At 38.2% G+C, this 27,247-nt stretch overlaps 1 protein-coding gene across 3 annotated transcripts; it reads right to left on the bottom strand.

Moving 5' to 3' along the window:
• On the bottom strand, positions 1–26,869 carry XPOT (exportin for tRNA). 3 transcript variants are annotated; one of them, XM_084506562.1, is made up of 26 exons: positions 26,730–26,798; positions 25,974–26,061; positions 24,404–24,540; positions 22,492–22,574; positions 21,434–21,490; positions 19,767–19,836; positions 18,656–18,874; positions 17,871–18,055; positions 17,324–17,492; positions 15,765–16,001; positions 15,423–15,461; positions 11,938–12,000; positions 10,851–10,975; positions 9,810–9,954; positions 9,531–9,650; positions 9,258–9,352; positions 8,444–8,513; positions 7,782–8,020; positions 6,968–7,253; positions 5,162–5,351; positions 3,803–3,919; positions 3,604–3,719; positions 3,046–3,093; positions 2,182–2,253; positions 1,026–1,082; positions 1–486 (listed from the first exon to the last, which is right to left on the bottom strand). In XM_084506562.1, exons 3-26 carry the CDS (start codon positions 24,461–24,463, stop codon positions 460–462), a joined length of 2,889 nt encoding a protein of 962 aa, XP_084362688.1. In that variant the 5' UTR covers positions 24,464–24,540; positions 25,974–26,061; positions 26,730–26,798; the 3' UTR covers positions 1–459. The 3 variants fall into 3 exon arrangements, with proteins under 3 accessions (XP_084362688.1, XP_084362687.1, XP_084362689.1); XM_084506561.1 differs by lacking the exon at positions 25,974–26,061 and having other exon boundaries at positions 26,730–26,869; XM_084506563.1 differs by lacking the exons at positions 1–486; positions 1,026–1,082; positions 2,182–2,253; ... (2 more) ...; positions 3,803–3,919; positions 25,974–26,061 and adding an exon at positions 3,990–4,090 and having other exon boundaries at positions 26,730–26,869.
• Positions 26,870–27,247: the final 378 nt, after the last annotated feature.

A 27,247-nucleotide genomic window follows, 5' to 3' on the forward strand; every position in this document is an offset into this window, starting at 1 on the left:
TGACTTTGATTGTTTTATTTTCATGTCACCATACATGAACAGATGGATTTTTATGTCTTATGAAAACATTTTACTCAGTATCAAAAATGTACACATTTTAATAACCATTTCTATGGTCTGAAGGGATTTTTACATTTAATTTCAAAAATAAGTGTCATTTTATTGCCGTACATGTTACAGCTTAAGCTTAAATCATCCTATACATAATAAAAGTGTTGTGTAGATATACGGGCAATTTTTCATGTTGTCACATACCTTCATTTTCAAGACACGGAAGTAGGGCATTTGCATTTTTCCTTTCTTTTTTAAGCAAAGGCTAAAATATGTACTGATGTGAGCACAAAGCAACAGTTTTTAAGAACAAAACCAGTTTTAATGGCACAAGAGTTAGCATTTTTATAAATTAACAGCCAGAGTTCTTGATTATGGAAACAGATACATGAGATTCCAGTCCTTTCCTCAGGGCTTTGCTCTCTGGAAGAATACCTGTCAAAATTTATTAAAAAAAAAAAAAAAAATAATGAGGAAAAGGAATACAAACTTAAGACATGGCATGTTTGAGATGTAAGATAATTAGATAGAGCTCATTTTCTACGTTAACATAATGAACCATGAGTTACAAGGATGTGACTTGTGCTATTTGATGACATTTACACCCTCAGAAATGACACATTATCTATAATTACAGGATAACTTTTTTTTTTTGTTATTTCAATTATTAAGTAACACAAGTCACAAGAATACCAAACTACTGAGGAAATGGCAAGGTGCAAAGCATAAGTGCAATTTTACAGATGTAGTTTGTTGTTACTGCTCCTTCTTTCATGTAACTGCTTAAAGATTATACAACTGCTTTTGCTGCTTAAACGTTCACTGTAACTAAAAGCTTATATACAATTTTAGTCTCATGTTAGGACATTCTGTAGTTCCATTTTACTTCAAGTACGTGCCATGAATGAATTATGTGTCAATGTTCAAATGGAATTAAAAATGATCTAATGAAAAAAAAAACAACAAACTTTTACCTTTAAGTAGTTTTTAAAAACTTTAGCATCAGGCTGCTGAAGTGCTTGACAGAATTCCTGTGAGAGAGAAGAATGAAATACTAAAGAAGTAAATGAAGCACAAGACAACCTGACATATCAGGAGCATATAAAATATCTTGTATGTATAGCCATTGATCTTAGTTTTTATTTTTCTTAATGTGTAACCAAAGAAAAGCATGTTATGGATAAAAAGAAAGTTGTAAAAGAACTGCATTCTGGGATGAGGAAAAACTGTATAGTCAAATATAGAATATGAAGTTCACTTCTAGAGGAATAGACAGAAACAAGGACTGCAGTAAAGGAGATTCTGAACGTTTAACTTTTCTAGTAACTTTTGGTAGCTTTGAAATGAATACTTCAGGCAAACATTTGCACTTCAGTGATATTTCTCACACACACCACGAAGTGACTCTAGATTAGAGCAGAACATGTCTGCCACTTCTGAAAGTTGCACTCTTAGACCAGAAAACAACACTGGGGCAAGCAATAGGTAATACTTGATCCTTATGTATATTTAACACCACTTGAAAGTTCTACAGTTTAGGAGGCATTCGTACTTATTAAAAAACTTCAAGCAAGCTTGATTACTACAGCACCCAAATTAATTGCAATTTTAAATTCTTAGGCTACAGCTAACACTTTCTTCACAGCAATGCTTACCATATGGCTAACAATGCTTAATGTTGAGACAATGGACAAGTGTAAAGTCTCACTTTTGAGAATCCTCTTATACTATCTACTACTTCAAAATAAACACAAAAAATCCACACCTGCTTTGGTGTAGTATGATATTTTGGCAGTAAATCCAGTGCTGTGGCTTAGCATTGAATACAGCCTTTATTACCATACTTGGTGTACATTCAACATTCTTCGTCATTTTACTTTTGAGTTATTATAAGTTTCCTGATATTCAAGTACGAATTTATTTGTATTGAAGTAGGAAGATGACTTTTTTGCAAGGTACTTTTGCAGTAATTTCACTCCTTACACTAAATGAATCCTATTCCAATAGGCAGTATCAGAATAATTTTTACTGAGGGATAGTAGGAGGTTAGCTTTGTCAGTATACATTTTATTCCCATAAAAAATTTCTGCACGTTAACAGTTTTCCAAATGTTCTTTTGGGAATTCCTACCTGAATTATCTCGGGAGCTACTTGCAAAGAAGGCAAATACTCTTGCTGAAGATATTGAATGCATTCAGGACCCTAAAGAAAAGCAGCACACAATTTGTTCAAGTATATTTTTCTATATACTTATGGAAGGCACAGCCCTATACTGCACGGTACAGAAGAGTTTTAAAATAGATGGTCTATGTGTCTATTTTACAGAGAAGCTATGTGTATCAAACACCAAGCGTTCACAGATGTCTCAGATGTTAGGAAATAAAAAGAATTATCCTAATGTTGGCATTAAGAATTCAACTGCATTTTGGTATCTTTTGTTACACAACAGAATGCACTGAAAATTGTACTGAAATAAATTTACAATAGAGTCAATTTGCAACATGTCAATTGTAAAAGTCAGTTCAATAAGAAGGTCCTAGCTGGAGAAAAAGGAACACAGACCCTAAGTTCTTCTCAACACAATCTCCTCTCTGAAAGTTTGTTAATAACTCCAGAGAGAAGGTAGCCAGCAAGTTAAAGGGCGTAGCAGTAACATGGACTCAGAAACTGCTTGGTTTCCCATCTCTAATTGCTCTTTCATGTTAGCTGAAGTACTACATTGAAAAGTATAAGGCCTATTGATCACTTAAACACAGCAACAATCAAGCGGTTGGATTTTTCTCCCTTAATTAAGGAGTCAATATTTTGCAGTATATTATCAAGACGTAGAAGTACTGGATTCTCTATTCCTACACAGCGTTATATTCACCCTATTAATTTATATACAAGTAGAATATAAATTAATCTAAATAAGTATCTGATTTCTAGAAATTAATGAAAACATTCAAAAGAAACCTGCAAGAGTTACTCCTTGTAAAGTATTCTGTAGCTTACCCTTTTGAGATGAATTGTCTTTAATGTCACTGCACATTCTGATAAAGCCTGTAACGTAATGCATAACGTTAGAATGTTCAGTTAGTCTGTTGGGTAAGTATTTACATCCAAAGATCCTAAAGTCAGTCCCAAAACAAGGGCTAGTTTATGCCATTGTTGCTTTCTTTTCCCTCACCCAAGACTAACAGCCTCAAACTTTACTTCCAGTTTTTGTTCCTCTCTAACCAGAAAGTTGTCTGTCACAGCTGAACCCTAAACAACCTAAGGAAGAGCTACCTGTTCGTTCACTTTCACTGAGTGTTAGTTTGCACGTAATACAGATCAATGTTAAATTCTCAAACCTGCAATTCTCTAGCTTGATTTTGAGCATAGGTGAACTACAGAATACAGTGCCACAACACATGAAAAGTAACCATACGAGTACCCCATTAAGAAAAAATAAGGTATTTTCTTTATAAGACAAGTCAACCATTAATACCACGTGGCCATTATTCTTTTTCCCTTCAGTCTGCCTCATCGCAATGAGAGTAAAAGAAAAAAACAAACTGTGATACATACCAATACTGTCTGGGCATCTGCTAAGTCAAACGTTTGCTTCAAAGGTGCTAAGAAACATGCAGGTACAATGTGCTTGTAGACAAAGTCTGCAAAACCTACTGGTCCATCTTTACCTCCTGAAAAGAGAGATAACATTTCATGTCCTACTGGTGCTTCGCAGACGGAAGCAGCTTCAAAGGAATTACGGAAAGAATCTTACCCCAAAGCTCCACCAACTTCGAAAGAATAATAAAACAAGTCTTCTGTGCAATAGGATCTGGGTAATCCACTGCTCCTTGAATGACAGTGAACAACACACGCTCCACATTCTCTGCACCTTAAACACATTAAAGGGAGCTTGTCATTTAAACCTGCAACCTAGCAGTTTCTGTACTACTGCACAATTTTTTGTTTTTATTTTTTTAAAGAATACTGACCTGGAAGATATGTTTCAACTTCAAAATAGCCTTTTTTTGCACAAATTTCAAATATTTTTGGAAAGTTTCCCCTACGATGCAAGACAACTCTTATTTAGGTTATTTACTTATTTATTTTCAAAGTTTGGAGATGCTTTTCCCCCCCTATTCTGGCCTTTAACACACATAAAGACGAGGGGGGGGACCTTGATCTGCTTAGAAATCAGTTTTCTCCTCTTGACCCAAACATGACAGTTAACTAAACTAGGCAGCACCCAAATAATTCACTTATCTTCCAATACAGGGAAAGGTGATTTTTTAAATCATACTTCAAACTTCCGTGATGCTTTTATGCTTATTTCTATTTGATTCCTGTAAAATATATTGGCCTATTACAACTACCAAAATGCCTCTTTCAAGAAAGCTTTTACTACTTCTTAACACCATCCTTTCCTTTTCCATTGGTATTACAAGCGGTTTAGGATGGGGGGAGGAAGTTGGAGCTCCAACTATCAGATGAGTTTCTTTAAAGCTTTTTAAATCCCTTCCCTTTTTGATGGAATCCAGACCAAGAGAATTACTTAATAAAGAATCAAGACACTGGACACTTGGCTTTGTATTCCTGTTACGAAAAAAGAATTAATTTGCATTTCAGAAAGCTCATTAAGTACGTATATAAGTCACAATACATTTAACATAGTTGTTAAGATCAGGTGATAGTAATAAAAATTACAGAAGTCACTGATGTGTATTTTTGAAAATGAGCAACACAGAATTACAACTGGGAGTTGTGAATGTCCTTCCCAAGCAGCTTCAACACTGCAATCTGTTTTTAAATTATTTTCTAGGGGAAAATATTGTTTAATCTCTGATTCACCAATCAAATACAATAATGCATGATGATGCACAAAGCATTCTTCTTATACACACAGTCATCATACTCAAAATGAAGAAAATGAATAGGAAGAATATGCCTACTATAGTTGGATTTTACAGACCCAAATTCTTGCTAAAACAGGTAAGTGTGTAATACCATATTTGCATCAGTCCATTCTATCTAACATAGTTCATAGTACTTGGCAGGAACTAGGCTTGCGATTTTAGCAGACAAAACTTAGAGGACAACCACTGTAGTGCCATCGTCAAGAAACTGAGCTACTTACCTTGATTAGCTATGACTTCACTCATTCCACTGCCAGTTACTGTCTGCAGAAAAGCAAAGTAACTCCTCCGTAACATTTGTTTTTCTAAAGCAGCAGACTGGTCATTTTCTTCTGCTGGAAGGAGCAACACTTCAAAAATAGCATGAAGTAGTGGCATAAACATCTGTTGCAGAAAAGGTGAAACCTGTGTCTGGGGAGATTGGAAGAAAATATGAGCTCAAGCAGTTATAGAAACTGACACTTGGAAATTAAAACTTCAGGGCTTGTTACAATTCTCAGCTTTGATTCACTTTCAAAGTCAGTATTTTCATGTACCAAGTACATACAGCAAAGAAAGTCACATCAGGGTCACCATGAACATTATTGCATCTTGACTTATGTGCCACCTACTTCAAGTCTTTTGTACAAAAATATCTAGTCTCAGCTAGTCTCATTCAGAGTTGGAACAGAAGCTTTTGCCACATTTCTCATCCTTCTGTTCAGGCAGACTATTTTTAAGTCCCCAAAATATAAAGGTGGGCTATTATAAAGTCACTGCAGTTACAGAAAAGTGTACCTCTACGATGTTAAAACCAACAGCAGGTCACCTTTTTCAATACTTAAAGAAAATTCACCTGATCTGAAAAACTACTACCATTACAGAACAAGCTTGTCATTTATGTCCTACCTGCAGTCAGAAATACACATGGCCACTACAGCAGTTGAACACTAACGACTTGAAAAACTGAAGAATTCCTTGGGGTTGCTATTAAGCCATACCTCAGAGTTCCCTAAAGGCACAACTCCAATGTTTATTTCCTAGTATTTGAATGAATTACAGTAGAGGAGGGTGAAGACCTTAAAACCAAGGTGGACCTAAGTGAAGCTAGAATCTTTATTTTAACATAATGTGATAAAAAAATGGTACAGTACCATAAAAAGTTAAGCGTTACACCTGAACTTGGTATTCATCCAGTCTTGCTCCTGCAAATTTTTTATACCTTCTTCACCTTAGACTACCATTAAATATCTTGATATGATTTCAGCACAACTTGTTGAAATGACTAGAGTAATTGAAGTCTTCTTCTCTAATCTCCCAAATACTTTATTTTTCAAAAATTCCTTCTCTCTGTAGATGTATACTCCAAAGAAAGGCCCACATACCAGATTTACACAGGTGTATTATGGCTTTGTTTACTCCTCACAAAACACATTTCTTCTTCTGTTTATGAGTTTAAATTTTGCGTTCTGCTGAAAGACTTATTTAAACCTATTTAAGTAATGGGTTAGTTAGTTAATGTGTTTTATTAGCTTTGCATTTGAACTGTTGAAATTAGGACTAGGTAACCCCCAAAAGGCTGCAACCTGAACTGTTGCTAGATAAGTTGATGGTCCCAGTCTCAATGCACATCTCATGCCTCAACCTCCATATGTATTTGTTGATCAGTTTCAAATAGTGCATTAAGCCTCAGTGTACATTTTGGGCAACAGCACTGCACTGAGATCTTGTAAATCATAAAAAGTTAATTGTGTCTATATAAAAAATTGTGCTGCAAGTAATACTTTATTTTTAAATATTAAACACAAAAGTTCAGAAACAACATAAAATATTGAGATTAATCAAAGAAAAACAATTAATTACTGTGAGTCTAGCAATGCATGCAAGTAGTTGAAGTAGTTGAAGACTGTTCACTATGAAGAGTCATAGAAATATACATTATTAATAAATGTGAGGCAAGGTTCTGACACATATCACCTCTTTGCTGGTTCCAGAAAAATACCTATTCATCAGTAATTTGACTCCAGAAAGCTTATACAACATCATACCTTAAATTTCGCTGTTATTTGGTTTATAAGAGGAATGAATTCCTGAAGATCTTTTGCTTCACAATCTTTAAGCATGTGTTCAGAGGCAGAAGGAATGAATGGAAGAACTTCTTCCTCTAGGCAAATAATCATGCGGTGGAGGAAAGTGCGGACACCGCTTCTCAGAACTTCCTTTTGTAACGGACAACTGAGAGCCGGCAAAAACGTTTGTAAGCAGTCCAGATATACCTCAGAGCAGCCACATTGTTTTACAGTTTGCTTATTGCTGAAAGCCTTGCTGGTTCGGCTGTAAAAGCAACACACCAAGTTTTATATAAGCTCACGTCCTATATAACAGAGAAGTAGTAACACTGAAAACAATGTATGCTTTAAAATCCATAGACTGGACTAAAATATTACATCTTGTGAAATGGGAGCCAGACACCAGAAGAAAAATACTTGATATGAAGTGGCTATGCTTTGGAAGCTTTTGGAGAATTAAATTCTAACAAGTCCCAATCAACATATGATTAGAACAGCTCCAGACAATTACTTGAGGAAAGTATTTCATAAGGAAGGGTATAGATGCTGCTGGTTCATTATCAAGTTGCTCAATATTCTCGATATACATCCTTAACAGCCTTTTTTAAGGGGACTTAACTCATTTTCTGGGCTACTATAAGAAATTCTACAGCCACTAGGGATTTTCTAGATTGATACAACACAGGTAGAAACTCAGACCCTCCTTCCAATGAATTTTTTCATTTAAATTACTTAAAAATAAATTAACTTTTACTCAAATCAGAAATACATGCAGATATTGTGCAGTACCTACCTAGCAAACCCAACAGCATGATTGAGGCAGTCAGCCAGTGCCATCTGTCTGTCCTCATCTTGTGCCATCATCAGCTTTTCTAACAATACTTTGAACTTCTCCATCAGTGGAGTCAACAAATTCCTCATTAGAGCCTGCTTTCTTTCTGCAGAGTATTCACTGTTAACTATTAATACTCCAGCTGTTTCATAAATGAAAAGTTGATCATCGCTGCTTAACAGAGCTTGGTAACCATTTTCCTAAAATGGAAGACAACAGACAGAATTCACTAAGTGTCCTCTATCAAAGTCACTTTCTCTTTCATCACACTTTTCTTTAATCTCTACAGTACAGTTACAATACTTTATTTATTTCTTTTTCTACCTAGGCAGAAGTGTAAAGCACAGGCAAAACATACTTAAAGGAACAAAAATGTTTATACAATTCAAACAACCTTCTATCTACTTTTCTTTTGCCTATACACCCAGAAATCCAAAAAATTGAGATTCTTAAAGTTAGGTTCAAATGTAAACATGCAAGTCATCCCCCTCTCCCCCCAGCATCCAAGACAATTATTTGTGCTTAAATGTTTGTGTACTAAGTTCACAATTCAGTATGTATTTGGGCACACTGATGAATAACCACAAGCCCTATTTATTACAACAAATGCTGTAAATACTCACAGGAGGAGAAAGTTCCAGAAGGTCTTGTATTCTATTCAGAACATCTTCAATAAAGGGATTCATTTGTTTACTGAAGTAAAACAAAAGTACATGACACTATTTAGAAGTGTGTGCATTTTTACAAAATTGCTGCCATTTTCCATAAGGTGTAAAGCTTGACATTAAACTACCTTCCTAATACAGAACATCCCTTTAAGTATTAGAGCACAGTTTTAGAAAAACCTGGGTTATGGATATGGTGCTTGTGGTGGGCCAAATAATACATGGTACAAAAATAAGCATTTATTTTTTTCCCTCATTCTTTAAAAATATGCATAAACAGCATCACTCAGAGTAACTATTTTCATTAACAGTTTAAAAAAAAAAAAAAAAAAAAAAGAATCCTGTAATCTGTTCCATCTTGGAGCTTCTCCTGCCATGTTTGTGAAGTAAGACCAACAGGACAGGGCTATCTGAAGGGCTCTAGTGGCCTGAGTAAACTCCAAGTATAAATTTTGTAAATATTCAAATCTTTCTCATCTGTGCTTACAGAGAGGAAAAAAAGGCAAACATCTATATCATTGATCAGTTTCAACATCTAATCAAAATCAGCTAAATATATGTATTCAAATTCTTCATTCTATGATGACAAATTTGTCCCCTGCTACGTTGCTATTACGTAGTAGGACTACTCTGTTAGAGCACTGTTTTGTCATATTACTTCACAGCAGTCCATTTAAAGCCCTGCCTGTTTCCGTGACAGCTGATATGCACCTATTTTACCACACATAAGTCTTCTGCAGGATTTGAATACATCTATAGCAGCTTTACTCACTTAAGAGACTTGACAAATCTGGAAAAAAGGTAAGCTGTTCGACTTCGTACTTTTGGACTTGTATGGCGAAGACCACGGTGATCTAAAAATGCCATCTGCAATCAAGAGAAGTACTTCAGCTTACAATCCCTGAACAAGGTGGGGAAAACTAGGCATTCAAACATTTAAGAAAGCCAGCATCTTTAGTGATGTCCAGAAAAGAAGAAAAGTTCTTAAATATAAGAAAACTTATCTACACTTACTAGTTGAATATGTAAATTAAGAGGAACTTACTAGAACAGTTGGAATGTGCTGAGGTTCAACAGCAAAGAATTTTTCATATCTAACCACTGTTTCAAAGAATTCCAGAGTCACTGATGTATGCTGATAGGCACTAACGCCAGAAGTCACTAGCTACAAATAGAAGCATTAGCAAGTTAGTACTTTACCCATTTATAGCATCAAAATAGTACAATGTAGTTGAAATGCTGGTAATTAATATAAATCACTTGAACTGAAATGTTTCAGTCTTTATTGGCGTTTTTAAATAGCTCCCACATCACACATGCTTACCGTTCTCATCATATCTTGCAAAGCCGTAGCTTTTGTAACATCACCAGAGAAGTGAGCACCATGAGATACAGGAAGAGCCTCAGCCAACATATACAACAGCCTTATCGCTACCTCTACTTCCATAAATCGCGTAGTCTGCCAATTTCTAGAGAAACAACAATAAAATCACATTAGTCAACAAAGATTATGAAATAATCACAGTTCTACCACACTAAAATATTCTTTTGAATATTCAGACACATAGCATAAAAAGAGTAGATTTCAGCTAAGAAAATAAATACTGTAAGACCTAACGCAGTATTTCAGGATGCTTCTGAAGACCTTATCCACAGATGTAACACCTCTCCATCTGGATGTTACCAGTTTTCTTTGACCAGTTTCAGCTTAAAAGCTACAGATTTTTCCAAGTGTTTCTTTAGGCACAAAAGCCTACTTTGATGTGTCAACAAGGCATTCACCTTCACTTAAAGAGAGTGCTCACTGAAAAGCAAGGCACAAGGAAGGCACTGGTGACACTACATTTTGACTTGTATACAGACAGCCATCCACCTAGCCAGGCACCTAGCTTATTTACATGCATAGGTCTCAGGATTGGTTCTGTTCTTTTTGTAAGAATTTAAAAAAAAACTTCACTGTTGTTTCTCTTCTGTATCCAACTTTATTTTTGAATACTATTGCTAGCAGAAAAACAATTTTCCATATCTCACAAGCATTTCCTGGCAGTGTAAAGTGAACACTTGTCCAAATGGATGTCGTGTGGGTCTAAATGACAAAAATGAACAGACACCCCGAGAAGAACAAAATACAGATACCATTTAAGGCTTCCAAGGAAAGCTTCTTCTTTCTAAGAAGCTGAGTAAAAGATTTTTTATCATGAAGTTACACAAAGTCACACTTAGAGAGTTGCAACTAGCTTATTCTGCCAATAGGCTTTGCCTTGCTACACCATGCTTATGTTTAGTGCAAACCCTGAGAGTAAGAAAGGCAAAAAAGCTAACAGAATTGTATTCATGTAAAGAAGTTAAAAACCAAAAATCTTACTGAAGTGTAGTGTTAAAGACTCTGCGGACAGATGCCAACAGTAACTCTGGTGAGACCTGAGCAAGTCTGTCCAACAATAGTTTCAACTGCTTTCTGTACTCCACAAACATTGCTTCATCTTCACCCTACAAAACATTCACATCAGTTAAGTACATATTTGCACATTTAAATACATCCAGAACTGTTTTAGACAATTGCACTTAAAACAAAAATGTGTACATATATGCGAACACCACATCATGCTCTGAAAATTCAATAATGCTCTTGCAACATAACAGCTGGCTCCTTTATTGTCTGGTTGCAATATGTTGAGATCCATTGCATTGAGTCCAGAAACACGCTAAAAAGGCTTTCCAAACTGAAAACTAGCCAAAAAGTGTAAGAAAGAAAATGCTCCTGGCAAAGCATTATTGACCTGTTTCTTGAAAATTGACTCATTCCTCATGAAGATGTTCTTCCTCAGCATCTTAGTTTTAAAATGAATCTGACAGGAACAGTGAACCTGGACTACACGTAGTCCATGTTAATCTCTAAAACCATTGCTCTCAACAGCCCAGAGCAAAATGCCTAACACATTCAATCATTACTGCTGGCTGGCATGGGCAGAAAGTGAAATCAAAAGAAATTCCTCCTCTTTTAGGCTATTTTTGCAGGGGTTTGGCCTCCTCCACTCAAAGTAGGTCAAGTAGTATCTCTGAAGTGTTTCATTACACAACGCTTCTCAAATCTTTTTGCGTGACAGCAGAAACGTGCAAACTCTGAAAAACACGCCAGCAGTGAACAAGCCAGCTCAACAGCTATGTTTAGCTAACAGCACAGTCATATTTACTTAGGAATAGTTCTGTACAAATGCAGCCAGAATTACTCTGTTAACTAAACTGGCTTGGATATCCTTTTACTATGTTGTTTTATCTTATGCAGATCTCAGGTTAAAAAATAAGCTTTCTACATAGGAAAAAAAATCAGTCTACAGACCTTAGCTTTCTACTTTTCTAGCCTTAGCATACAAAAAATATGTTTTTTAAAACATGAGAAAGTTTTACTACATGTAATTTAAGTTGCATTAGCCTGTTTATTCACACAATACCTCATTTTCAAAGTTATATTCTTCATCATATGTCAACTTCTTCATAACAGCCAACATGATTGCCTAAGATAAAGAAGAAGACAGAACTAAGGGTAGAAGCAGAAAAGTGGTAAGAAGCAACAGTTAAAATCCTACAGCAAAGAAAAACATTAAGGCAAACGTTAAAATATTTGTAAGCGTTTAAACCCCATTTGAATTATTATTTTCTGAGGTTTAACAGTATTAACAGCCCATATTAGAACAGACTCTATCCAGAAAATACACAGATGCCATTCCAGATGAACGGTATGCATGACTTTGAGCTCTGTCTAACAGTATTATCTGGCTGTATTTCCTGCTTGTAATCCGTGCTGTTCAGTTCACACTGAAAACAACAATTAGAGATGACTGAACTAGGCAGAGGAAGCTAAACAGGATGTCTGAGATCATATTTTAAAGAGGTAGGTCAGCTCAGCCATCACATCACATTCTCTAATACCTCACCACCTCCGAAAGGTGGTTGTTAATCTGGCAATAAATAAATAAATAAATAATCTGAATTGGTTCAGCAAAGGGTTCAAGAACAACAGCCATGACCAGCAAACAAGAATAAGAACAGCAAAACCTTCCCTTTTCCACAGCAGCAAGTTGTTAGATCTGTCCAAGCACTAATGTGTAATTTCACTTTATCAGGGACTGTCTGTAAGTCCTAAAACAGGAATAAAGACTAGATCTAGTCTCTACTGAAGTCTCAAATGCTAAATGTATCACTTTGGTGTTACAAAGCATTTATCATTTTTATGTTTTAGAACTTTGATATAATGTTTAAAATTTATAGAGTACTCAACTCCATTCACATTTTCCAGGATGGAGAAAAACTGGACAACAGACCGACACAGCTAGCTAAAACAGATGTTTAAAAATCTGTTACACTTTAATTTTCACTTTAGTTTAAGAGTTTGTTCTGGGGAGCCTACAAAAATATGTACTCGATCTAAACATTCCAAACGAACAGAAAGCTATCCCAGATAACTAAAACTGAGTCAGAGGCAGCCTTTTCCTTATGTTTATTACAACAACAAAGTGTTAGAAATCTGAGAGGATATTCAGTAGCACCAGGTAACTGGGCAGGACATTTCCATGCTCCTTACACGTGGAGTGGACTCACTAAATGGTAGAGAAGACTCAGCAGAATTATAACAGCTATTTGATCAGTGTTACAGAGTACCTGATCCCTATTCCTAATACCAGATTAAAAGAACTTGCCCCACCATTTGTTAAGTTCTGTAGCTGACAGTTTTTTGTTTTTATTTCAACTACAGAAAATGAGATCTGTGATCATACCTGCAACAACTTAATTAGTATTTTGCTATCCTCTTCCACTACTGGAGGTTCTAAATGTAGGTACCCATTAAAGTCAGGTAAGCAATCAAGAAGAAAAAGGGGTAAATAAAATAGTAATAAAACTTCTGATGAATTCATCGTGATGTTTTTCTTTTTAAGTGCAAAAACCGTATGTTCTTTAACACCAAAACAGGCTGGTAAATTAAACTTGAGTCAGTGAAATGAAATTCTTGGTGATCTTGCATAAGCAGGCATTTGCAATAGTTTGAGGAAGAACGTGGTCATATGGCAAGAATGTGGTCAGGCTTTCTATTGACACCAAGTGTCTGCATCGTATGTAAGCATTCTCTGCTTCTCTGCAGGAAGTAAAATTAAAGAATTAAAAGAATTACAAAACGTCGATGTGATATGCTTGTAGCCAGAAATGCCTAGAAACAGCTGTCATTTTAAGAATTAAAGATGTAATCCTGCAGATGAGAAAAACCTTTGCAACTTCAAAAGGCACAATAAACAGGATTCCCTTTCCTCCCATTCAAATAATGCACAAGTTAAAAGTGATAACTTCTTAGGTGCAAAATTTTAAAGGAATGTTGTTAAGCTTATGATTTAAAGCTTGGTAAGAAAGTCAGCCAAAAGACTTAGACTGTTTCAAAATTTTCTTATTATGAATTGGATGAAAGAAGAAAGATTGGGACAATTGCTTCTCAATTAAGCACAAACCCTCAAGAAACTTACAAAATAATTATAACAGGAAGTTCTTCAGTACAAAAGCAACTTCAACATAATCAGAGTTCTGGACAGCAACACCTTCAAATTTTAAGTGCCTTAACGTGTGCTGCAGTAGTAATTTGGTTTGAACAGGAGAGAGAAAGTATCAAAAATAAAAGACTCAGTAACACTATTAAACTTTGGTTACCTCATCCACTTTAAACAAACATTAAACAAAACCAGATCCACATAATCTGGACATTATCCAAACTCAAATGTTAATGTTAGAACAGCTCAGTTTTCTTTTCAGTAAAGGAAAAGGAATCACAGCAGTCAGCTACATGAGCTTGCAGAGCCTGCACCAACCAAGCCAATAATATTTAAATTGGTACATCCGCATTGGTGCAGAAATGTCATAGGGAAGAAAAAATGTAAAAACTGCTGAAAAAACAAACAGGTAAGTTTACGACTTCCAAAACTGGACACACAGTTATTTATTGATTTTAGTGACTAATGTATAAACTGAAGCTTAATGCAATGCTTAGCATGTAGCTGCTCATCATAAGGATAAGCGTTATATTCGAACAGCAGCTTTTCATAAGTTTAACATCTGATACCATCAAGGGTTGAATTTAATGACAACTCTTCCCATATTTCTTCCATTTCTTTGGGATTATGGCAGGTTTTAATAAAAAATACAAAGCTTCAGGAGAAAATGTCTTCTATCTCGGTCTTCTATCTACGCCTACCAAGATAGGCTTAAGGTACTGAGGGCCCTTGGGAAGACCAGCACTTAAATAGCTTTCATCTTTATGTACAACTCAACAGAGGCTTACTAATTAAAGAAACAACTGCAGGTATTGAGTGGAAGATGGAATATATTGTCCTTACTTTTAATTATTGTCATATGAATCACAGAACGGACAGGGTTGGAAGGTACCTCTGGAATTCATCTAGTCCAACCCCCCGACAGGCAGGAACACATTGCACAGGATGGCATCCAGGTGGGTTTTGAATATGTCCAGAGAAGGAGATTCCACAACCCCCGAGGGCAACCTGTGCCAGTGCTGTCACCCTCACACTAAAGAAGTGCCCCCTCATATTCAGCCAGAACTTGCTGTGCTTCTGTTTGTGCCCGCTGCCTCTCATTCTGTTGCTGGGCACGAATGAAGAGAGACCAGCTGCCTCCTCTTGACAGCCTCCCCTCAGATATTTATACACATTGATGAGGTCTCCCCTCAGTCTCCTCTTTTCCTGCTGGCAACACTCTTCCGAATGCAGCCCAGGATACCGTTGGCCTTCTTGGCCACAAAGGCACATTGCTGACTCACGGTCAGCCTGGACATTTTAAGGCATACAAATAATACATCATTTGTTTCAACAAAAAGAAAAGTTCTGACACAAAACGTGTTTTTGCAATAAGAAGCCTTTGTAAAAAGAAAGTCAACACTTACCTCTACATTAGCTTTTTGTTGGTCTGAAAGTGCAGAAAGCTGTAAAAGAAATTTCAAGAGTTACTTTTTGTATTGTAACTCCTTTGCTACTTTCCAGTAGAAAAAAACAGGTTTGCTTTTTGCATTTTTTTAAACAGCCATATGATCTACAACCCTCCTGTCCATTATTGCAAGATTTAACACAGTTCCTACAGATTTCTAAATAAAACTGAATGTACTGAACACTAGTTACTCAAAAGGTTGTAAGTCTGCTTAAAAAAATATTAGCTTCATATATTCCCACAAAATCAAAAGTAAATAATACATCAAAAATGATGTTAAATTGAAGCCAGACATATTTACTTGTTTCAAGATGTGAAGGTAGTCGTAACAAAAGCCGATGATATTAGATGAGATGTCATCATCTTCATGAATGAGCAGCTGCAACATTAGGGACACTTTTGCTTCAATAGCTTGCAGAGTGTCTTGAGCACTCTTCATATCACCATTTTTTATCAGTTTAGTCCAACTAGCTATTAAAGCTTGCCCCATTCCATTGACCAGCTTTGAAAATCTGGCCAGAAAATCCACATCATCTTCCTGTAAGAAAAGATATCCGATTAAAAATACTAGCAGAGATCAGGTTTAAATGGCATGAGCTTACCAATGGTACTACCCACATTTAGCATGTAGTAGAAGTAAAACCAACATTTGACTCCCAGATGGAAAGTATAATTATCTGGTTTGTGTTCTCCGGAGATTAGAGAGAAAAGGAAAAGCAATGCTAGGGAGCTGCCTGCTCTCCATTATGCAAAAGTAGTTTGCTCATCTCTTCAAATTAGCTTGTTTCACTTTTTGCTTTACAGCAAGAAGCTGGCTAGCAGGTTCAAAATAAAAGAGGAAGCACATAGCTACCATAAATTTTAGTCTGTATAAGAGGAAAAACTTTATGGGAGAACTTCAAAGAATTAACAGCTGTGCCTTACTTAGAAATACTGATAACAAGCAACAGTCAGTACTGGCTGTAAAAGCGAGTGATTAGTTAATATTTATGGCTTTCCTTTGCAGAAATACATTAATCAGAATTGAGAAACACTGCTAGATCAGTCATCCCAAATGGATGCTTTAATCCCTGTCAGAGCCGTACAAAGGCAGAGCAATACCAAGTCTCTCTGAAAGACTGAGATCTTCAGAGGTTTTTAGAGAAATGACTCCTGAATGGATGAATGCACATTTTTTGCTTTCTAAAGGAGCACATATTGGATGCAGACTTCTCAATAAAGAGAAAACTGCCTTGTAATCCAAGAACTAAGGAGTGGTTCCTCTATCTCCATAGCACATAGCAAACAGTTATTCCTGAAGTACTACGACCTCATGGGGAATATGTGTTTGGTTGGTGGATGTATTTTTCCAGCTCCCAGATAAGAATTTCAAGCCTCATGTCTGATGGTGCAGCCATGCATAACAGCACACATGACCTGAAAAAGTTAGACTAACATCTCGCACTAAAAACTTCTGCCTTGGCTATATTCTTAAAACACCTTGGCTAAAATATCCATTACAGAGTCAATCACAATGGAGGATACAAGGCAACAAGTCATAGAAGTGATATAAACAGTATGCACGCCACGCTTCAGGAGAGGAATAGGAGTTACAGAACACCTTCTAGAACAAAAAAAAAAAACCAAACACCTCATGCTGAAGACAAACAAAATGCAGTGACTGTACTTTAAATGAGTAAGGTACATTAATAAAGAGCTGTTAATTTAAGTATGAGAAAAGTGCAAAAAGCGTTTAACATTGACAGAGAAGCACAGCTAATTCTCTCGATATTTGTGGACTTAGTTTGACAGTTTTCTGTTAAGCTGCTTATTTAAGAACCGTCTGAAACCTCACTCCTATTGTAAAAGCAATTTACAAACCTGATCAATACTGAAGAGGCCAGCAGACTGTAATACTTGACATAAAGATTCAACCAATTTTGTTTTATCAATTGGGTCCATTCCCTTATTTACAATTTCAAACAAACAATCACAAGCTTCTTCCCGGAGAACTTCCACAGACATGTGACCTAGCAGCATATTTATAAACCTTTGGGAAAAAAAAAAGAGTTTATATTTAAAAGTACACAGTAGCATCATATAGAAGCTTTGTATTATTTGTGTGAATATTTAAAATGTCTTATTAAAAAGAAACCATTATAAAGTCTTTTGTACTGATTAAACCCAGCACGTTACACATTTTAAGGACAACTCAGCAAACTCTACAGTGTCTATTTTTACCGTTATATCAGTTTGGCTTGCCAAGTCAATTGCTCTTCAGAAACAGAAGACCCAAACATTTATATGCAATTAAAATCTCTATTCAAAGACAAGTTTTAATGTAGTTCCATAGAAATACAGACAACATACTAGCAAGTCCTGTGCTATCTCCTCTCCCCCCAAAGATATCCCATCAAAAAATCCTTACCTTTCATTAGCTATCAGGCTCAAATCTATCCAGGATACATAAGCTCCAACTACTTCAAGGCACTGGCATGTCAACTCCGAGTTATTATACTGATAGTTTTGTAAGATTTGGTACCACGATTCCACCAAACTTGGAATGCACTGTTCCCTCATAGTATCTTTTAATAAAGTGTTCCTACGAGCCTCCTATCAACACAGGAAACAGGATAAATCAATCCTGTCACAGATCAGCAGCATTTTTTCAAACTAGTACCATTTTTGCACCCAATACCAGAAACTCCATGTCATAACTAGATAAACAACTCAAATCAAAAGCCCAAAAAGAGCATTTTTTTTTCTTGTAAGAAAAGAAAAATGCCCTAGTTTTCTCCCCCCTTCCCCCTTTTTTCCCCCCCTTTTTTTTCCTACCACAATGCCCAAACACAGAAGAAAGGCAAAGGAGAAAGAAGTCTTCCAGATGATTAAATGGACTTTTGATGTTAGGACTCCTTCAAAAACGCAGTAGTAGAAATTAACGTTATAAAATGAGTCAAGTCTAACATTATGTTGGCTAACTCAGCTCCTTACTTTTTGTTTGCTTGCTCTTCACGCAAAAAATGCATTAACTGAGAAGTATGGAATCAAAAAAAGCATTAAACAACATATGGCTTTGGATCTAAACCACCTCATGTCTCCAAGGCAGAGTTGTCATAGGAAAGAAAAAAAAAAGAAAACTTCTGTCTTCTGCTGCAATTAGCGAATTTTTTTGAACTTCAAAACAAATATTAACGTGAAGTAATAACTTGCCTCTGATGTATGAACAACATCCCGGTCTACCAGCTCAGCGTCAACAGCCATCAGGATTCTGAGGTACATATCCACGCCTCGTGGATTAAGATCAACTACTGATAGAATATCAAAAAAAAACTTGGGCCATTTTGTGAGATATTCAGTAACAAAAAGCAATGCAAAGACTTGTGCAGCTTTGTTGCGAATAAAAGTCTTCTCAGGCTGGGGATTCAGCATCTGGTAGAAAAAACATACTTTATTTGTAAATTTTTACTAAATTCGAGAAAAATCAGATATGCTTGTTGATTACAATTGAGTACAGTGATTAAGGTACTGCTTTCCTCCTTTTATCAGCTGAGATTTACAAAAAGCCTTACTTTCTAATGATTTTGAAAAAAAAAATTAGCTAAGTTATAATGAAGCAGGGAAAACATTCTTGGTGACACAGTCCTAAGGTTTTCATTCAGTACAAAAATATTAAGCATACTATTCAAAAAATAAATGTCAATTTGGAATTGGAATGATATTGGAAGGAGAGCCAGAGAACGGCAGGTGTAGGCAAAGACTTGCATCAGCTCACTGCACAGTTCTGCAGATTCCAAACTCTTGGGTCCAACTGATACTATAACTTCAGCTGCAGTAACTCAGTCCATAAAAAGAGTAGCCGATACACTACCACAGCATTACCAGAGCAGGTAATGCGAGCAGTCTCATCCTTTCATTTACAAACACCTGCCAGCATTCTAAGTAGACAGGACACAGGCCAGGAGTGTTGTGAAAACACAATTACCACTCCTGTTCTAGACACTCAAGGACATCGGGAATCTAGATTATACCTCTCTAAAGGGAAACTTTAAATGCTCCTTACTTCGCACACAGTAGTTAAACCGCAATCATTATCTGACATAAGAATTTTATATTTAGTGTTAAGTTCAAGCACAGACTTCCTTACAAGATATAATTAAAAAAAATCTAAAAAATACAAGCATCTTAACAGTTTTTTACTGTCTCATACTGCATATCTTCAGGAATATATTTTTAAACTCAAATGGCAGATTAGCCACTTAGCCTGCACTGAATGCACTATGTTAGCCTACCGTGCAAAACTGGTGTAAAGTAACACACCTACCTGGGCTTGCAGCCATGTTATAAGCGTTTCCCTAATTAGCTGCTGCTGGACTTCAGTAAGTTCAGAGTATCTGAAACAAAGCATGAGATCAAACTATGACTGCTTCATGGAAAGTGCAACATTCGGTAAAACAAAAAAAAAGTTTAGTAACTATGCTACACATTAGTGTAAATTAAAGATTCCTAGAAAAAGGAATTTACACAGCTATTAACATATTAAAATTCTGAATAAAAGATGTATTAAAATAAGGAAAAACATTTTGCCTGTATTCATGCTTGGAGATATAATTCTTTAATACCTCCTTTATCAGAGTAGGAGCTTGAAATTTTGCAGGAAGTCTGCCCTTCTACAAGGGACAGGACTTATGACCCTAACATAAACACACCTTTGACTGTAAGCCATGGGGAGAACGAATAACATTTGTATATGCTCAAATTTGATTACTACGCTATTTGAAGACTCTGACAATAGTGATCACAAGGAAGTCCTTCATTGATCTGACCCTACAAGGCATTTATTACCACATGTATGTCAAAACAAGAAAAGCAAAGCAAGCAAGGAATTCTGCTTTGCATCACGCACAAGTCTTGGCAGAATTCTATGTTATAACCAGCCCAACTCAAATACTACCCACACATACTCCTTCTGAGGACTAGGCAAGTTGAGAAGACTCTTTCTGCCATTCCTTCTCCAGTGTGCTATAGCTCTGGAACACCCCCTGACAGAAATGTCTGCTGAATGTGATCTCAGTGTTCCTGTCAAAGTATCTAGTCATTGAGAAGAAGAAAAAAGCAACCCCACTGAAAACAAGATGCAGGAAAATGAGAAAAAACATTGTAAGAAGCAGATGACAGAAGTGACACATGCAGACGAAGGCGGACAATGAGGTAAGACCAAGTTAATAAAATCTCTAAAAGATAAGGCTTTAATTCTTGCTCTGATACGTAATTGTGAGCCTCAGTTGCACTATACATCTTATTTCTATCTGAAGCCTGGCCCACATGTTCAGTGTATTGCAACCAGCCACACTGATATCCCAGAGGCAGACACCTCTGCCGTGATGCTGTAGCCCAGACACCAAAGGAGCCCCAAGTATGAAATAAATATAGCTCCACGCAACTAAACTTTTGCTATTTCAAATTATTTTGTTCTAAAATCATGAAGCTACAGTAACACTACACAGTGAAAGCACTACTTCCTCACATCTCTGCCATGCTTACTGCATGAATAAGGCTTTGTCTGGAGTCCAGGATTCTGTACTGAGTAAGGCTGCTGTTTGTAGGACTTAAACTTTTTATTTATTTATTTTTTTGCAAAAATCAACGGGAGTGTGGAGTAAGGCTTAAAGGGCAATGCTAAGTAAGTTTCATTCCACACTTGGTGATCAGGTCGGTGTTGGGCAGTCATGAGGCAAGCATTAGACTAGCTAGGCAGAGCATGCTGCTAAGACACCAGCTACTCCTCTCCCAGGAAAAGCTGAAGGAATACAAGAAGTAGTCCTGGGCGATGAATTAAGCTCATCAACCACACTGAGGTAATGGTTTGCAGAATAAAGGTTCTGAAAGCTTTTATTCAGGAACGACATCCCATTTTAAGTCTATTTGCAAGCAGAATAAAAAGAAAATCAAAAGCGCGTTATATGGTTGCTATCAAGAAAGATTACTAACTTGAACTTAATTTGATGTTCCAGAACTTGAAAGCAAAAGAACTTGATGTGATCATCACTAGAAAAGAAGACAAAATTCCGTTAGATGTGGCAGTATGGCACACTTCTCTGTGAAGAACAAAATGCCTCATATATTACAACCAGGTGGTGCCTTTGGCAATTCAAGAACTACTGTGCACTAAAGATAAAGTCTATGCAAAACCAGCAAATATTCCAGCAATTCGTTTGATAAAAAAAATGTGCAATATTGATATTCCCTCTTATATTTTTTTTCTATATTCACCAGTTTATCATGCTATGAGTTTGGCATTGAACATCAACTACAATATGTATTGCATCCTGCCTTTAAAAAAAACTAACAATTGTATGAATCACTGTATTTTGGTAAACAGAGACTACAAATTTTTTTTTTTATTTATTTTTTTTTTTTTACAAATGTTGCATGGTTTTATTAGTCACTGCATAACCTGCTGGAGTCTGAGAAGCTTTAAAGAATCTTTTGAAAAAGAAGTGTTTGCTATAAATCACTGATATTATTTGGGAGAGATACATCCCTGAGTTTCCTTCCAGCTTGCATTACTGTATGACACAGCAACACCCTATTATTTGAGATCCAAATACACAACTTTGTACAAAAATAGGGATGACGACACTTTGCATTTTGAAAAGGGCTGAGGCACTGTTCCTTAGCTTAGTGCATATAAAGCCTATATTCTCACAACAGCATCAGCACTCCTCCCCTCCCCAGAACTGAATGGGGATGCATTCAGTGAGCTTGAATGCATTTTTTTTTGTCCTGGATTTCGTAACGCAGCAATCTTTAAGCTACCAAATTAATATTGAGTTTTATTTATACATTATTCTTCCTTGAAAGACATTATATGGAAATCACAGATTAACAGTGATACTAAGAATGGCATGAAGACCTTATTAACTTTCAGCAATTTACAGTTTGCTAATTATGCTTTAAAGATAAAAAAAAAAACAAAAAACAAAAAACACCCCAAAGACCCAAACATACTACTAGTGAAAATAAGCAACGATTCTTATCCACATTACCTGTATATACTCTGAGCTAATGCTTCTGCGCAGACTTGCCAAGCATCCTGAGATATCTTGAGCTGCTCAAAGTAGGCTAGCGCCTGCAAATATTCAAGTAAGAACCAATGAGAAAGCCAAAAAAATACAAAAACAAACAAAAAACCCGCAGCAAGACATCTTACTCACACTCGGACACACATTTAAACACCTCTCCTTCAAAAAAAACACAAACGGTATTTGGAAAGAGGCTTTTATGTGGCTTCCTCATTACCACAACACAAGTGTTTCTCCAAATGTTAACCCTACAGGTACCCACCCCCACTGTACATTCAATACAAAGGTTTCTGTTACTTCTATTTAAAAAGGTCAGATTCACAGAACTGGTGAGGTTAAAGGGGATTTCTGGTGATAGTCCAGTCCAAACTGCCTGCTGAAAGCAGGGTCAGCTAGGAGAAGCTGCTCAGGGCCTTGTCCACTTGGGTTTTAAATACAACTTCCAAGGGTGGAAGTTCAAGTCCAAGTTAAAAATTCAGGTTTTTCACTGAAAAAATTCACTGAAAAATCTCACTATTTTTGTTGCACAGTTTTGGTTGCCTTCTGCATCTCAAGCAGCATTCAAACACAGTCATTCACTGACCACCTGACAAACATCAGTGTGTGAACCTATTAAAGAGACTGGAAAGAACTGTCTACTTCAGTCAAGTTGTAGACACCCAAATTGTTAATCAGATCTTCTAAGAACCTCCTGAAAACAGTTAACTCAATCCAATTGCTTTAAGATTTAGTGTGCCTTGCTATACAAAACAGTAAAATAATTTTTGAAACAGAGATTTGATTGACACGTTATTTTAAGCCTATGAAGGCTTGTCTTTCAAGCTTACTTTTTCACTAACATAACTGTTTACATTCAACAAAGTGATTATTCAGGGAGTTGAAGATCTTAAAACAAGAGTTCATTGTAGACAGCACTGGCAATATCCTTCTACTGAACAGTTGTAATAGCTGATGTTTGAGATGCACTTTACGTAAAGTCCCTTTTTGCATGAATAGCAAAAAAATATGTCACCTTTTAGTATAACATATTCCAGAACTATGCAGATTGCATGGTTAAAATGTCAAGGAATTTGTAAGCTTCAAATTTGATAGTGACATTCTGTTAACAAAACTTTAAAGTTTGGCTACATCCCTCTTTTCAGGAAGGACAAACACCCACAATAAACATATTTACCGAGCTGCTTAGCAATACCGGGATGCAGCAAACTATGTTTGTGACTGCCTCACACACTTTGGGATTTGTTTCATGAACACCAAAAGATATTGAGTATCCACATTTCTGAAGGATTTTACTGAATGTCATCCTGTATGCAGCAATGAGTAAGCAGAACCCTTTACTCATTAAATAGTTACAGTAATGCCTTGCCACATCAGCATCTCTCATATCACGTAACTGTTACCACTTACCATGATTATTTTCTTAAGTTACTCTAAGCTTCACCACAGTTCAAAAACTGATGTTTCATTACAAGACTCTGAAGGTAGGCAATCCATTCAAACAACAATAATAATAATAAAACCACACAAAAAAACAATCCCCACCTAAGAATTAAAGGGCAATTTTAAGCAGCTCTGTTTCCAGTGGCTGCTTTTCATTCTGTGGGAACCTGCGTAAGGCACTGAGCAACAAGTACAGGTAATTGAAAGGACTGGAAAAGCCAGAGCCCAGAGAAATAAATTCTGTGCACGTTAACTGTAACTTCACAGAGTTGGAAACAACTCCTTCAGCTTACATGCATGCCTGCAACATGACAGTTTGCACATGCCACCACAAACCCTTTGTGCTGGTTAACCAGATAACAATCAAGAAAGTATTAGACTTTTCAGTGAAGCAACATCCCAAATTATTAGAGAGATACGCGAGTTAATTACATACTCTTTGTCTGAAGTCTGCATCAGCATTTGGGTTTAGCCCCAAAAGGGCTTGCTCATCCATCTCTACTGCTATACGATGTGTTTCCTACTCCTACTAACAGGTTTGCCCGCTTCTTCTAGAGGAGAGCCTACGATCATCTGAAAACAGAGAAAGAGATTTTATTTGCTCAGCACGGCAATAAAAATTAAACGCAGGACAGCAGCAACCACAGACGTTTGCACACAAGTCGCAGACACCCAGCACGGACTCCCCCACAGCATGAGCATGCATTTTTCTGATACGGAAAACAAAATTCAAACTCCTTCAACCACCCTTGGATAACAGAGAAGGGCCATAAGGTGAAGCACTTAACTGAGAGGCTGGAACTTAAATTTCAAGCACGTGAAGACTCAGCATGATATGACATAAGCATAAATCATCTACTTCAATGATACACAACAGTATTTTTTTACCCCACAAGCTTAGCAACTGCAAAACTAAGCTTCTCTACTCATCTCTAAAATATTGTTAAGATGCTTCATAAAACCATTTGTAAAGTATTTCCCCTGGGGAACAAACCCATTAGGAGGTCTTTCTTCTAAAGCAAGGGCACGCTGCAGAAGTGTCATAGATGTTAACCACAAAATACATCATACCGAGCTGTTAACAAAGCTGCCTGCTTCTGCTAATGGGTGCTGATTTACTAGTGATGATTTTTATTTAGAAATTTTGGTGTAAAACTAACAAGCAAGCTGGACAAATATTCCAGAGATTGTGTCTCTATATAAGCTGTTCTGTAATGCTCTGGATAAAACACAGTGGATTAAAAAAAAGTCTCTGTCAAATACGCAGATGCTGTCAGACAGCAAGAGGGGACAAAAATCCACCTAGCCATCAAAAAAAATTCCCACTTGGTAACATCATTAATCAGGCCTGAAGCAAGGCCTCGTTATGTAAGCACGTAGGAGGCAGAGGAAAGGAAGACAGACGAGAGGAAGAGAGGAAACACAAAGTAACTGTGGTCTGAAACTGCCTCCATGCCTATAGGTAGGATTTCCGATTTCTTAGCGTGACGTGCCCGGTGTGTGCTCTCTGCGCCCTCCCCCCTGAAGAAAGTGGCACGGTGACAGCGAGCTCGCCTGGGAGGGAAAGCTCAGCATTTGCTGTGACATCGGACAGACATTCCTATGAAAGCCATTGCAGAACCTATGATAAGTAAATGCATCACGAAAGGCAATTTAATACCCCAAATTAAGCGGGCGCGCACACAAAAATGCAGGTTGTGGCAGCACAGAAACCAGAAAGTCTGGAACAAAGCAGTGACTCGTGGCAAAACGAGCTCTGCACGCTGCCTTACGACACACAGCAATCCCGCGCGGGGTCAAAACCTTTAGGGATTAGCGCTGCTCTGCTGAGGCTTCTCCCTCTGCGTCCCCAGCTTGTTTTCCCCATAACCAACCACCAGAACAGCCAGACGAGGGGGGAAAAAAAAAAAGTAAAACGCTGTAGGAAAAAATGCTTTTTTGGACAGCATCTTTCAGATGGGGCCTGGTCCACACACGGTTACACAAGTAGAGCTGTTTCAACTTACAGCAGCATATTTCTGGCATATTTTCCCACTGATATCACTGGATCCTTTGCCTGAAAGACAGGAATCTTCCACACACAGGTGACAGGCTCTGCTGTTACAAACAACCTGGCTCAAAACGCGTTCTCCTCACGTGTCCAGCTACCAGCGAGGCCAGGCGGTTCTGCTAGCCTCGCATATGCTCCGTGAGCACGTTTAAAATGTGATCCTGTACCAAATACTCTTTCCTGAAGGTTTTGGATGGACTACCCCGCTCCTGAGGACGATTAATGGGCCAGCTTTCTGAAAAGGCCCGGCCAGCCAGCCTAACAGCACAGCTTCTCCTGGCACCTGGGTTTAGCTCAGCAAAACGCTTCTCCTGCACAGATGCATTTTACTGAGAAATTACGCTTGGAAAGCAGGGCCTGGCTGCAATTTTGAGGTAATTTACCAACTCAATCGAAACATACAGCCTGCCGTAACACCAGGCACGCTGTTAGAGGCAGTTTTGTCTGCAAACAGCGCTCGCCGCTACCCTGGGAAGTTACCGCAGGGCTGCGCGGCAGGCGCTGCCACAACACGGCGGAGTTTCGCCTCGCTGCTGTTGGCTGACAGCGCCTCGCAGGCGGCCCCGCGGGGCCCAGCAGGCGCCGTGCCCGCTGCTTCGTGTCCCCCGGGCCCCCCCCGGTCCCCTCCGGGTCCCCCCAGACCCCGGCGGCCCCTGACGGGGAGCGGTGAGGCCCCGCTCCTGCCCCTCCCCCCCCCACCCCCCGCCGTTACCTTCCCGGTCACTGCGCCATGGCCGCGGCCGCTCCCGCCCCGCAGCTCCGGGGCCGCCACGAGCATAGGGAGCGGGCAGGGCCGGGCCGGGCCGCGCCGCCTCGGCTGGCGGCGGCTGCAGGAGGAGGAGGAGGAGGAGGAGGGGGAGGAAGACGCCCAAGGGGAGGCGCCGCGGCCCTCACGCGTCCGGGAAGAGGTGCCCCCGCCCCTCAGCGGTGCGGCGGGACTACAACTCCCAGCGTGCCCCGCGGCGCGCCGGCCGGCAGACACAGCCTGCCGCGCCGCGGGGCACGCTGGGAGCTGTAGTCCCGCTGCCAAGCACCCTGGGAGAGGTAGTCCCGCCGCGCGGTGGGGTACGTGTTACATGGCAGGTTACCGGCCGTGAGGCGGGGAGCCGGGCACGGCACGGCCGCACGGCGCCGGGCAGCCACCGGCATCAAGCCCGGACACCCGCACCCCCCCGAGGCCAAGGACGAGGCCCGCAACCCCCTCCCTCCCTCGGCGGTCAGGCGGTTGCC

The sequence above is a fragment of the Aythya ferina genome (assembly GCF_964211825.1).
Source record: "Aythya ferina genome assembly, chromosome: 1".
Lineage (NCBI taxonomy): Eukaryota > Metazoa > Chordata > Aves > Anseriformes > Anatidae > Aythya > Aythya ferina.